This window comes from Hippocampus zosterae, chromosome 4 (genome assembly GCF_025434085.1).
Source record: "Hippocampus zosterae strain Florida chromosome 4, ASM2543408v3, whole genome shotgun sequence".
NCBI classification, from domain to species: Eukaryota; Metazoa; Chordata; class Actinopteri; order Syngnathiformes; family Syngnathidae; genus Hippocampus; species Hippocampus zosterae.
The window spans coordinates 27,755,537-27,770,487 of NC_067454.1; the positions used below are offsets into that span (position 1 = coordinate 27,755,537).

The 14,951-nt window shown below is 42.0% G+C and overlaps 1 protein-coding gene across 1 annotated transcript in view; it reads left to right on the plus strand.

Moving 5' to 3' along the window:
• Positions 1-14,951, plus strand: part of arnt2 (aryl-hydrocarbon receptor nuclear translocator 2) — a 113,974-nt gene that overhangs the window by 9,962 nt on the left and 89,061 nt on the right. Inside the window, exons 4-5 of the mRNA XM_052063916.1 lie at positions 815-1,028; positions 1,323-1,536. Of these exons, the coding sequence (XP_051919876.1) occupies positions 815-1,028; positions 1,323-1,536 (428 nt within the window). The remainder of the gene's footprint in view (positions 1-814; positions 1,029-1,322; positions 1,537-14,951) is intronic.

Below are 14,951 nucleotides of genomic sequence, written 5' to 3' on the forward strand. Positions count from 1 at the left end.
GCATTGTGTTCTTAGATCAATACTGTACTCCTATTTAGTAGAAAAATATATTGTTCATTCCAGTCGAGATTTTTTTAAACATGTAAACTTTGCCTTGCTCCATGCTGTTTTCATCTGTTTTCGTCTTCTCTCATTCACTAAAATATATCAGAGTTGACTTGTCAGGATTTTGGTGTTTGTATTGATATGTTTTGTCATTCATATGTATTTCCAATTGATTGAATGCTATTTTTTTTTGTGTGTGTTCCTTGTAGGTATGACAATGATCAGATACACGGTGGGGATAAGGAGAGATATGCCAGGTAGGCCTAGCCATCTGGAAATAAAGTGGATACTCAAGTTCAAACCTGCTCTGGCTTGAAGTGAAATATTACAACAACAGGTGCCAAGGAGCCAATGCAGTCTAAACTGCACAGGTGCAGTTCACGTGTCAATCACGTGACGTAATGAAGCAGCACATGCACGCGTCAACGCATCGGTGTCGCTGGACCCATCACTAGCATTTTGTAATTCCTCACAATTTCTTGAACATCCTTTGAAAACAACCGCCGCCTTCTGACTGACTTTTTCTGGTATAAGAATGTATGATTGGTACCCGTCAAAGGAAAATCCATACACATGCTCCATCGTCTTGCTCGTTCAATGGAAATGGTCAAAATTGGTTTCGCTGTCATTATTCATTATGGAACATGCGTTTAACATATGTTAAACAGGGAGAACGTTTCATCCGCCGTGTGCTGTCTTTTTACTCATTACAAATTGTATTTTAGTTGAAACCTATTAAAGTTTTCTAACTGCCTTTTCTGTATTTTAGAGAGAACCACAGTGAAATCGAGCGACGTAGACGCAATAAAATGACGCAGTACATCACCGAGCTGTCAGACATGGTCCCTACCTGCAGCGCTCTGGCCCGTAAACCTGACAAATTGACCATTCTGCGCATGGCAGTTTCTCATATGAAATCAATGCGGGGCACTGGGAACACATCCACTGACGGGGCTTATAAGCCCTCGTTTCTGACTGAACAGGTATTTCCGGGAGTGACTTTTTCAACATGTCATACATTTCTAAAACATTGACCAACAAAACAAATTATATCTGCATTAATTTTTCGTGATCTCCCGCTAAAACTTAAAAATGTATACATGGGGTTACACTCCTCACTCCAATACTGTATCTGAAACCTTTGTTTTGTGTTTTATGATTCATTACTTGATTAAATCCTCCATTTAAAATGATTACAAATTAGAGTTGTTATGAAATTATTATTGTTTGGATTATATTTGAACATTTACATATGTAAATTCTGTTTTGAACTATAGGAACTGAAGCATCTGATCTTGGAGGCAGCGGATGGCTTTCTATTTGTGGTGGCGGCGGAGACGGGACGCGTGATCTACGTCTCTGATTCTGTGACACCAGTCTTGAACCACCCGCAGTCTGAGTGGTTTGGCAGCACTCTTTACGAACAGGTCCACCCAGATGACGTTGACAAGTTGAGGGAACAGCTCAGTACCTCAGAAAACTCCATGACCGGTAGATGAAGTTCTGCTCCTATTTCTTCATTTTTTTGTTTCTGTTGTCAGTTGGTATTATCATGTTAGAGCTTTTAATAGGAAGGCACTACATATAACCTTTAAGCAGTGAACTATTACTATGACTATAGGGGTGTTCATATGGCAACTTTTACTCCGGTGTAGCACCAGGGCTGCCCCCCGTAGCGCGTTCACATGTACAAAGTTATACCGGTGTAGCCCCTGAAAACGGCTTAAACCGGAGCAGATTTAACCCTGCTCAGGAGGTGGTTTAAAAATTTACTCCGGAGTAAATGCTCATTTACGGTGCAGGACCGATATAAAATGGGACATGTGAACGCTACATGGGTAGACTCGTTTTGCGTGAGAAGAGTTCATTACATACGGGTATTGCATAACTTGCATCCAGGGTATTTTGCACTTCTTTCCTTTCCCTCTCTCATCCTTTTACGGTGTCTGATAGACCACAGCGTTGATTTGTCTGGAGTAGTATAAACCATGGTCTTTCGATGTGTCACAAACAAGGCGGGGAAAAGGAAGTACACTTTACGCATGCACCTTTTATTTCCGTATTATTACGATTGTATTGTACGGCCGCAGAAACTGCCGTGTGAACGCAAGTGGGGCTTCACCGGGGTTAACACGCTTCTCTTTAGTAAACAGCTTTATACGTATAAACGCTCCACAAAATTTACACCGGTGTAAGATATATCGCAACAAATTACGTTGGTGCAGCACCGATGCAACTGTGTGCCGTGTGAACACCCCTTGTAAAAAAAAAAAAAAACGACCAACACATTTTCCCAGATGTAATGCACTGTCTTGATATAACATACAAGCCTCATTTGTCCCTTTAATAATTAAAAAAATTAAGCTCAAGTGACTAATGCTATAAATTTATTTCACATGCCAGTACATGTGCTGCTTTGTGCTCTATGTTGTGACATATTGTGTAAAGGCTCGAGAGGGAGACTGAAAATATCAAGCCCATGTGCTCACTAGAGGGCAACACTGTTATATTTTTCCTTCTGTAGGAAAGCGATAACATAACACCAGCATCTAATCCACATAATGGAAGAGCTGTAACAGATACCGTACACACACACACAACACTGTGCATCTCTCTCTCTCTCTCTCTCTCTCTCTCTCTCTCTCTCTCTCTCTCTCTCTCTCTCTCTCTCTCTCTCTCTCTCTCTCTCTCTCTCTCTCTCTCTCTCTCTCTCTCTCTCTCTCTCTCTCTCTCTCTCTCTCTCTCTCTCTCTCTCTCTCTCTCTCTCTCTCTCTCTCTCTCTCTCTCTCTCTCTCTCTCTCTCTCTCTCTCTCTCTCTCTATATATATATACACACACACACACAAGCTCATACATAGCCTTTGAAGTCCCGACATCGCTGTCAGTAAATTCAGTGGAACTAAAGTCGTGCATATTGGAAACTAATTCTACTAAAGGACTGCATGTTTTTACCATCTTACTCCCTCTAAAAAGTGATGATGATGATGTTGATGATGAATACTACCAACAAGTTAAATGCAGAGGATGTGTACTTTTTTGTTCCATGCGATTCTGTCAATCAAAATATTGAAAAATTGTTTGTTTTCGTAACTTTTATTCACCAAGCGCTTTTAAAGAATCAGGGGATATTTGATTATGTCATCTGCTGTTATGTGTTTACCTCGGTCAAGAAAGAATGCCACCACGCTCACGTGCAAAGCCCCAGTCAAGTTCATATTTGCAAGATGGTGCAAATTCCTTTTCCATCTGGAAGGTATCACTCCTCTTCCAACAATGATGAATCCCGTTTGTGCCCCTCATCTTGTGATTTTATCTTCCACTATTCTAATATACATTACAAAAACTCCGCTTCAGTATGCAGCAGAACAAGGTGTTAGGGTGCCCAAGGGACCTTTCAAGCGGGTTCGAAATGACAGGATGAGTTACACACGTATTATAGAGTCAATAGCTATATAAATCAGCATGTATTGTATTGTATTGTAATAGTGTAGCTACGTTTACATGATGCATGTTAATTGCTTTCACACACATATGTGCCCCATCAACACCCCTTCAATGTTAGAATATAATTAGTTTATCGTCACGATGGTCGCAGGTGTGCTGGAAAATGTCATAGCCGTCTTTGGGCAGCAGGCGGGGTGCACCCTGAACCGATTGCTAATTCAATTTAATGGCAGACAAATTGTTTCATTGTCAATGGAATATTAACACGTGGAAAAAACAGACATTTCTTTGTGGACCTATGCATCATTAGTTGTCTGAAGCTATCGATGAAACCATCCATCATTCACTCTATCGATCCGTCCTTACATTGTTTCTCAAAAAAGATGAAATAAAATATATATTTACATTGTACAATATCAATTTTCTGAGCCGCTTATCCTCACTTGGTTTTATATTTTTTACCCCTTTCCATTAGGACTCCCAAAGCTGTCATTTTGACAGTTTTTAAACTTTGATGTCTTATTATCATTCGGCAAGCCTCCTCGCTGCCCATCTTTAAAGCCCTCCTCAAAACTCACTTGTATTCTTTGGCGTTCGACTCAGCATGACTTAGATTTGTTCTTGATTTTACTGCTTGGTGCTTTCTACCGCCTTTATTACCGATTCGTCTTACTGTTTATTGTGTATGTTAAATCGCTCCATGTACAGCACTTTGTATGCAGCAATGGCTGTTTGAAAGTGCTCTATAAATACCGTTGACTTGACTTGACTTATCTGCCTATATCGATTGATGATGCTCTCAGCCTCTCGACTTTTCCTTATTCTATCTATATTTAATTCCCACGGAGTAGGTTTATGGAATCAAACAATATAAACATTACTCCTTTAAACTATGGCGCACCCCTCAATTTGACGTCTCAACTTAACTTATCCAGTAGTCGAGTCGTTAGCACGTCGACTTCAGAGTCGACGTGGTTCAATTCCAGCTCCGGCCTTCCTGTGTGGAGTTTGCATGTTCTCCCCGTGCTTACGTGGGTATTCTCTGGGTCCTCCGGTTTCCTCCCACATTCCAAAAACATGCATGGCAGGCTGATTGAACACTTAAAATTGTCCCGAGGTGTGAGTGTGGGCGCTAATAGTTGTTCGTTTCTGTGTGCCCTGCGATCGGCTGGCAACCGGTTCAGGGTGTCCCCAGCCTACTACCCAAAGACAGCTGGGATCGACTCCAGCACCCTCCGTGACCCTTGTGAGGATACGCGGATCGGAAAATGGATGAAGGAATGAATGAATGAAGGAATGAATGAATGAAGGAATTTATCTTGCCCACATTGTGCTGGGATTGCACAGTTGGGTTTCTATATCGACCAGCGGCTGCATTGAGAAACACTGCTGGTCACCATATTCTACAAAAGGTCTCATTACGTAGAAGAGGCACCACAACTGCTTGAAAATATTGACAAGTCTGAGTATGAATTACTGCTGACATACAGCCAGTCTGACGCAAAAAGTCCCCTACCAAGCCCCCGGTTCAGAGGAGCCGTGCGTGTCGTGTCGCATGTGGTTGAGTTATGATAGTCAAGACATTGTGGGCACTTCATGCCAGTCAGTTGACATCAATGAAATAATGAACTTAGTTGGTGCTTGTTGTTCGAATTCCCCAATGGAAAAAAAGAGTTGTGGAGTGCGTTGATGGCAGAGTTGTTTTGTGTGTTGTACTTCAGCCATACTTCTTCAAACTCAAGTGCAGTCAAATATATTGTGACACACGTCTCCTTTCCTTTGGCACTGAACTATAGAATATATTTTGTAACAGATGAACCACACGCACCGCATCGCGACAACCGCACGGGACAATAGGCGCTCCACTAATTGTTCCTCATTCATTTGTATGACACAATTTTCATTACAAGAATTTATTTTGTGATATCCTCACTTGCTTTTCAGTTTTGATTGATTATTTTCAATTTTTGTAGTTTCATTGAAGTAATCGTTTGTTTACATTTTTTGGAGGCGGTCTTGAACGCCTCTTGAGTTGAATCGAAGAAGTTACGGAGACAGACAAAGACGTACCTGTATTTGTTGAGACTGTCAACAAATACAAGTCATCACCACAACTTGTCTCCACTGTCTTCCTCTCTTTCAAAAACAACAGATCAGTGGCATGCAGAACGGGGCTGTTTGTACCTTTGGCACACGCCTCTTTGCTCCCGGAGGCCCAAAGTGTCCCATCAAAATATTTTTGTTTGTTTTTTCCATGTGCTTGTGTGTGAAAACCCATCTGTGGCTTTTAAAAGGAAAATGTTATGTAACTCAGTTGAACATTTGTTCAGATTAGACTTATTTAGGAATCATTAATGTAAGTCTTTGAGTTAGTGTTTGTGTGAGAAAAGGGGAGGACAGGATGATCTGTACAACGGGCCAGAGGCGCCATAGTAGGGCAAGCAAATTAGGCAGTTGCAACCCTGAATATATCCATCCATCCATTTTCTGATCTGCTTCATCCTCACTTTTTGCTCTGCTGCTGTCCTCCCCTCACCCTTCCCTGCTCGCCACTCAGTCTATGTGCTGTCCTTGTCTGACTGTCAAAGCCTCCTGCCGTATTTTCATCCTAAAAAGGGAAGAAATTTCATCTGTACTGTATGTTACACGTACAGTACATTTGAGAATAAAGCTTATCCAATCCAATCCAAAAAACTAACCATGGAATTGGTTGGCTGGTCTCTCGATGCCATCGACAAAATTTTCTCGATGAGAAGAGCAGGCAGTGGGGAGTCTACTTGTCCCTCGCGGACATTTGCTGCTGGATACACCCTAGATCCCTGGAGGAAGTGGAGGATGGTGTGCCTGTCAATACTGTCCGTTAAGGATGTTGAAGACATCTCCATTATCGGCCTTCTGATAACAGGAATGCTGCTGTTTGGTGGTAGCAGTTTCCTGATGTATCGCAAAATTCAACCGACGGGAGCGGCTTCACTGGAAGTGAAGATGCTGACGGTCTTTATGGATGGCATAGTGCGGATGTCCAACACTCAGACCCAAGCGGTGACTGAGCTAAACCGCAAAATGGATATGGTTTTGGAGCGTCATTGCAAGATGGAGAAATTGGGATCCGCGCTCAGAAAATAAATCGCGGATTTGGCTGATCGGCGCTATTGAAGAGACACAGACCACGGACTCAAGGCTGTCTGGAATTGTTGGCAACCGTTCCCAAAACATCTGCTATCTTGACCTTTCCCCTGGAAGAACGTACGCATGGAAGCTAGTACCCTACCGTCACCCCCTCCTTCTCGGCCATTGACTGATAAGCCAGGACTGTCTCCATGAGAAGACCTTGACAAAGCAGCTGCGGCCTGACACGCACACACAACCAGACAATCACACGTGCATACACACCCTTGTATCACCGCCGTTATTGTTCCTGTTTTTTCCCCGTGACGTGAACTGATCTGCGGAGTGGACTGAGCAGCTGGTCGGACGGGCCGCATCGCGCTTCCCCCTCTTCCCATCCATCCGTCCCCTCATTACATGTTGTGTCTTGTGACTTGTAACTGTCATATGCTTGTTTACGTGCTGGAGTCTTTTTTCTCCTGGACTCAAATTATCCTCAGAAGAGGATAGTTCGAGCGTGTTTTTTTCCCCATCTCCCTCCCTAGTGGTTTCCTTTCTGAACTAAGATCTCGGGGCGCTGTGCATACAGCGAGTACCGACAGGCCCTTTGCACTGTATCCCATGTTCGCCATTGTTTTTCATGTTTCTTCTGCAGAGCATGCCTGTTAAGTGATATTTCGTTGCACGAACGTGTAATAAAAATAAAAGCAATTCAATTCAATTCAGTTCAAACTTATGAGCAGAACTGTACATAGGCGCACGTTTACAGTGATTACAACATGCATTCATTCAGTTATTCTTCAAACTGCTTATCCTCACTCGGCACGGAGGCCAACCAGATGTTATCCCAGCCATCTTTTGAGTCAGCGGCAGGGTCAGGAACAACTGGTCAGGGTGGCAGTGTCGCCAACTGCTGGTTATTCTCTGCAAGCGAAGTGTTAAAAAAAATGATTCCATTACATTTTGTTGTTTTATTTGAGTTCTGTGGTCTGGTGTTTCCAGTGATTTTCTTTTTTCAATAATTATCAATGATTTTATCATTAAAATAGCTGAATCTGTATTTCCTGTTCAAAAGTGTGGGCAAGGATTAAAGAGAAGCATTGAATTTACTGCCCTCCATTGACCACGCACACATTAATTGTCGACTCAGGCAGTCGTCAGGAGCACTCACACAAGAGACATTGCTGTTTTTTTCTGTTGCAAATAAATGTGTTTTATCACACATGTACTGCACATGCTTTCGTTTCACAGTCTGTCATATATAGGTTATGAATGTGTCTTCACATATTAAATCGCTCTTACAACCAGATAAGTCACTCAAAGTGCACCCTGCAGCTCACAAAGTACAGCCAGCCTGTGGCAGTGCTGCGCTGCATTGGCACAATGTGTAGAAGAAGCCCATAGACTTGGTCGGGGGTCGCTGTCTGCATCTATACTTGGCATTCGGCTTTGCCCATGTTGTAATTCTCAACAATCAGTCTGGTGTTTAAAAAAATAAATAATAAAAATATTGACGTTGTTTCCAGCTCAAGAGCGTATTGTGACATGGTAATATTTCTTCTTCATCTTCTTCCAAGTTGTACCACAGTGTTCAGATTGAAAACAATTCAATGGTGACAACCTTGTGTTGCAAAAAACTCACTTTCAATGTTACGCATTCCTAAATGTTCCTTGAAGCACTTCTAAATTCAGTATAATTCTTTGGACTACACTGTGTTCCTTGAAAACAAGTTGTACAGCCACATATTTTGATTGGAGCCTTTTGTGGCTACTGGATCGTTCGCTTAATTAATTAATCTATTTATAATAATAATAATAATAATTATAATAATACATTTTATTTATAAGCGCCTTTCAAGACACCCAAGGACACTTTAAAATAACAAAAAACACAAAACAATATGGATTGAGCAGCGGCAGCCAAAACGCGCCAGCGTTCACTCAACCCGGAAGTCAGAAAGAAACCACAAGGGAGGGAGAGGGGGGAAAAAAAACTCACGCTCGAACTACCTTCATTTTGAGGATAATTTGAGTTAGCCACAAGCATATTTAATGAAATGCATTTTATTTATGTTCAATGCAGAATATGTATTTTATGAACAAAAAAAGATGACAAAGATAAAAGATGGAAAGAAAGATAATAGAAAATGGCCATTTATTTCATGCAATTTTATTTAAGGGAAAAAAATCTTTGAATTTGTCTGTCATTCCTTTTTGGGGGATGTCTAGAGGGCGGAGGGAGGAGGGGGGAATTACGAGTGATATTTGCTCTCAGTATCGATATCTGTGACTACCGTATTTTCCGCACTAAAAGGCGCACCGAAAAGTCTCCCATTTTCTTAAAACCTCACAGCGCGCCTTAAAATCCGGTGTGCCTTGTGTATGGTCATTACGGTAATATGTCAACCCAAAAATGGCTCCTTGCTGGAGACATGCTTACAATGTTGTAACTTGCTGTTGGTTCAGTGGTTCTGCTTGAGTAAATAGTCTTTTTGTTGCAGCTCCGAAAAAAGGAGAGCTGTGGTGTTGTTTTTTAAAACGCACACTTTTTGAATGGTTTTCACAGTCTCAACAAATACAGGTACGTCTTTGTCCGTCTCCGTGGCTTCTCATCTTCCGTTTGACTCGAGAGGCGTTCACGACCGCCTCTGAAAAACATAAATTCACATTTCCTTCAATGAAGTGGCGAAAATTGAAAATAATGCAGCAAAACAGAAAATCAAGCGAGGAAATCACAAAATAAATTCTGTAGCCCACTACAGAATTTATTTTGTAATTTCCTCGTTTGTGAATACAGTACACAACAGAGGAATTTAAAAAAAACTTTCAAAACTTCTGAGACAGTCCAGTCTCCTAAATTTTACATCTGATTGTTCTGCTGGAGCTACGCTCAAGGAAATGCCAAAATAAATTCTGTAGAGGGGCTATATAATTTATATGGGATTTCCTTTCTTGAATTTCTGTTTTGATTCATTATTTTCAATTTTCGTAGCTTCATTGAAGTGCTGTAATCGTTAATTTACGTTTTTTGGAGACGGTAATGAACGCCTCTCGAATCAAACAGAAGGAGCGTAGCTCCATCTCGTCGATGCATTGTAGATTGTGTCTTGTAATGCAGTGCGTCCAATATATGAAAAAAAATACAAAATAGGCCATTCATTGAAGGTGCGCCTCATAATCCAGTGCACATTTTAGTGCTGAAAATACAGTACTCAAGAGTTGTTTACTTATACTAGTATCAATCTATCGTGGTATCGAACATCCTCCCCAAAATTAAGCTATGGCCCTGAAAATGTCAACAAAATCATGCAAGGAGTAATAACAGCACTCCTGGTACATGGCAAGGAGGTTGCCTCATTTTAATCAGCTCAATTTTTGGGCAAGTAAAATAACTTGCCCTGTCACAATGTAGTGTAGGAGTGGCTACACTGAAAACCCTTTTTGATAGGGCATTTAGCGATATAGAGCTGATGCTGCTGTGATGTTTAAACTTCCAAATGCTCTCTTATTGTGAAATTATATTATTGGAAGTAGTTGTGTTAAAAACTGTTGCACTCGACAAATAAAACATACATAATTTACTTCTGAATACAAGTGGAACACAGCCTGGGGTGCAGATAAGAAGGTTGGTGTGGTTCCCGAATGAGCACCAAACAATTGCCTCATGGATGAACTCGAAGACATCGTGAATAAATATACAGTAGATATGTCACTTTAATATAACTGAAAAAGCGTTCTGTCCACCCCCCCCATTCCCCCCCACCCTAGTTTTTATATCCAAAATAAAACAACAAATGGCACTGCTACACACTGGCAGCTTATTAAAACAACTTAATTTACTGGTTTATCATTCATTCATTCATTCATTCATTCATTCATTCATTTTCCGAGCCGCTTGATCCTCACTAGGGTCGCGGGGGTGCTGGAGCCTATCCCAGCTGTCTTCGGGCAGTAGGCGGGGGACACCCTGAATCGGTTGCCAGCCAATCGCAGGGCACACAGAAACAAACAACCATCCGCACTCACACCTAGGGACAATTTAGAGTGTTCAATCAGCCTGCCATGCATATTTTTGGAATGTGGGAGGAAACCGGAGCACCCGGAGAAAACCCACGCAGGCCCGGGGAGAACATGCAAACTCCACACAGGGAGGCCGGAGCTGGAATCGAACCCGGTACCTCTGCACTGTGAAGCCGACGTGCTAACCACTGGACTACCGGGCTGCCCACTGGTTTATCAAAGATGTTAAATTCATATTCAACACAATTTCAAGATCCTCCTCTTTGTTTTCAAATCTCTGAATAATCTCGCGCCACCGTACCTCTCTGAGCTCATCCGCCCCTACACACTTGCCCTGCGCCTCAGGTCTGTGGACCAGACATTGTTAGAAGTACCAAGAACTAAACTGAGGCTCAGAGGGGATTGAGCCTTTTCTGTTGCTGGTCCCTCTCTCTGGAATGAACTCCCACTGAACATTCGGCAAGCCTCCTCGCTGCCCATCTTCAAAGCCCTCCTCAAACCTAATTTGTATTCTTTGGCATTCGACTCAGCATGACTCAGATTTGTTCTTGATTTTACTGTTTGGTGCTTTCTACCGCCTTTATTACCGATTTGTCTTACTGTTTATTGTGCATGTTAAATTGCTCCATGTACAGCACTTTGTATGCAGCGATGGCTGTTTGAAAGTACTCTATAAATACTGTTGACTTGACTTGACAATTGTGTTGCATGGCCTTTTTTAATTGCCCACCTCTGACTTGCAATATTGTATCCTAGCAGTTTTCTCGGGCAGCCATCCAATGTCCATTCATTTTTACACCACACAAAGTTTCATGTAAAACATATTTTTCTGGACTGTCAGAGTCGCAGCACAGCGACATGGAGATAACCGTCTTGCCGGATGCCCTCCTGCTGACCGTCTCACTGTCCGTGTCGAAGTTAGTGCACAGTCAATCTCGTCAAGCCAGCCGCCACGACGGTCGGTCGGACGCAATGAGCCACAAAGGTCAACTTAAAAATAAAAGCAAATCAAGTCATGCTACATCAAATCTACTCAGCTTTTATTTTGAAGTGGACCTTCAGAAGCGAACCTTGTGGCGGCTGACTTGACTTTGAAGGCTAGCCTGACCGAAGCGCATTGATAAAACTGCTTCGTACACAAATGAACAGTGACAGGCCCGAATCTGGTTCGCAATTGAATGTTTCCACTGGGCCTCTTACGTGCAGCTCTGAACACAGTATTAGTCAGGATGCCTGGAAATAAGATAGGATAAGATAACCTTTTATTTGTCCCACACTGGGGAAATTTGCACGTGTTATGTTTTTTTTCCCTCTCCCTACTCAGCGTTTTTCCTTTCTGAATTCTGATTGTAATTTCCCCATTGCGGTACAAATAAAGGATATCTTAATCTTAATCTTATTTTGTTATGTTGTTGTTGTGTGTTATTCATATGGATGCATTGATCGCAACAGCTACACCTGCTATCAAAGTAGATTAGTATCAGTATGTTGCTTTTGCAATGTAGCAACGGGCAACTTTGACAATGTTTTAAGCAATCAACTCGCTTTTCACTGGGCCTCTTGCATAAGTAAATGTTAAAAAATTCTGCTCATGTTCTCTGTTTCTCTGCCATGTCGCACACAGATCAACAATTGCTGCTACATGTCTATTTTACATGCTGATATTATTCAGTTGTGCCACTCACTTTGGTCTCACCTGCCTCTAAACACACTCGAACAATATGATGCAGAGAACTTTAGCAATGATGTGGCAAACCTGGACCAATGAAAACTGACTGACAAAAGCTGCCTGTTTTGTATACTAGCTCCTCACTCTCTGTGCTGCCATGTCAGCAGTGTTAACGGTGGCAAACCAGCTCATCAGCAAAAACAAAAAAAGAAAGTATTTTTAAGAAAGACAAATTTACAGGCCCCATAAGTGCAGTGGATGAAAATTTTGTTGCACTGTCTCAAATTTATGGGCAAAATGCGATCATTTAGGGGCATTCTGGAGCTCTGTACCTTGGTTGTTGGTGTTCACTATATTGACCAGTTTAAGGAGTTTGTCAAACGTTTGCCAGCCTGCTTTAAATGCATCCACTTAAAGTTAAATCAACTTAAAGTTGAATCTTTGTCAACAGTCATACAGTGAAACTCCTCTACAACGAAACCATGTTTGCAGCAAGAAATTTTTCACAACAGGGGGGTTTTCACTGTAGCAAATTTGATCTCAGATGTAAACACACACACAAACGTATGTGTGCACGCACACACAATCGTATGTGTACTCTATTTTTATTCCAACAGTGCATAAGTATGAGCACACACTTATTTGACACTTCATGTAGTTAGTGTAGAAAGAAAAAAAGGGAAAGAAATTGCAAAATTTTCGATGAGCATTCACTTTCACTTACCGGTACATCAATTTCTTATTTTGCTTCCTGTCTTTCATTTTGATCACTTTTACCCTCTCTTCCAGCTTCAGAGCACTTCTTGTCTGAGCTGCTTGACATCCAAAGGTCCGTTTTGTAGCCATTTTAGCAATGCAATGTTCATGCTGCGTCGGAATCAAATAATAACAAATACTCCCTGGAACCGGTGGCTTTTCTTTCCACCATCTCACTGTCGCTAACTCGACCTCCCCTTAATTGTCACCCAAGACAGTGTTGCTCAGCTCATGTCATGCAATGAACTTTAATAGCCAGCCACGGGATGCTTCGTAGTCCTCCATGGCCGTAGTTAGCGTGATGGAACTCGCCTTCTCTCTTATGAGCGCTCCAGTTAGCTTAAGGTTTTTAGCATGATAACAAGTAAAACATTCCAGAAAATGTTCGTTTATTTCAATGTCCATCGAGCCACAAGTAATTTACTCTGAGCAGCTAATTGGGTGCATTCCACTCGATCTTCCACGGCTCTAGCTGCAGTATCTACACACAGATAGTGAGGTCCCTCTTGGCCAATCGGAGGTCAGAATGATGCTCTGTAAGCCAATGGGAGACCAGCTATAAGTGTGTTTTGTTCAGAAAACCCGGAGCTGTGAAAGAAATGAAAATCGTTCACTATTCCAGTAAAACTCATGCTATTAGAGTCACTTACATGTCACTGTTTCGTATCCAATGAGAGTAAATAGTGGCGCGGACCGAGTTATTTCGTGATATTGAGAGGGACTTGCTTGTTTTTGCGCCACTGCGTGCTTCTGTATGGCTTCCGATTTCCGGGTAGTGGAAATTCCGGTGTTATGAATTGATCGGTAAATTAAAAATTTGACTACGACGTTACATTAAGATTAAAGATATCATTTATTTGTCCCACACTGGGGAAATTTACAAATGCCTAGGTTTTTAGTCTGGGCGAAGGAACTCTCCAGATGGGAATATTTACTGTAAACCAGTGTGGTGGTTACTGTTGCTGTTTCCGAACGAAGCAATATATGTCGCTTTTGGATTAGACTTCGTTGTAGTGAATCTGTTCGCGAGGCTAGAGCAGAGAAAATAATTTCGTATAATGCAGCAGGGGGTTTTTTTCGTCGTATGGGGGGCAGGAGAATGGGAATGGTGTTGATGTATAAAGATTTTTTCACATTAGGGGGTATTTTCGCCCATGTAGGTCTCTAGAACGAGACCTACATGGTCTAGAGACACTGTATTCTCATATTTCTCAAGGCTATTCATCAGTGCTGAGATGCCAAAGGTGTCGAGGTCTTTGCAATCACCAATAGTCAGATTATCATTCAGGAAGCTAAGTAACATAAAAAAGTCTAAAGATCTCATTTAAAGACGTCGGTAGACTGTGGGGCCATCAGGCTGTCCCTGTGACTGCACTGTTTGCATCCTCTCATTAGCATCGTTGCAGCACTGGTCTGGATGTATTAGAGCCTCTGGATGTTCTTACCCGGAATCCCAATGATGAGTGCATTTCAGTAGTCTAGCCTGGAGGAGGCGTGGACAAGATTCTCTGCATCCGCAAGGGAGAGTGTAGGACAGAGTTTTTAAATGTTACTGAAGGTTTTGCAGAAGGGTTTAATGTGTGTTTCAAAGAGGAGATGGTGTGAGGTGTTCATTTTATCACCCTTGTTGGCGATGGATGTGGAAAGGTGGATGGTTGTGTTAATTGGGATGGGGGAAGCTGTTAAGGGATCTGATTTTGAGCTGTTCAACTGAAGTAAGTTGAGCCTCATCCACACCTCTATCGCCTCCAGGAAGGCGGAGAGTGTCGATGTTGGCTGAGGGACAAGAGGTGGTTATTGTCCTTATATGGAGCTGAGTATCATCAGTGCAACTTTTATAAGAAAACTAATATCTGCTAATGAGGTTGCCCAGGGGGAGCAGATTGACGTGAAGGACTGCATAACACAG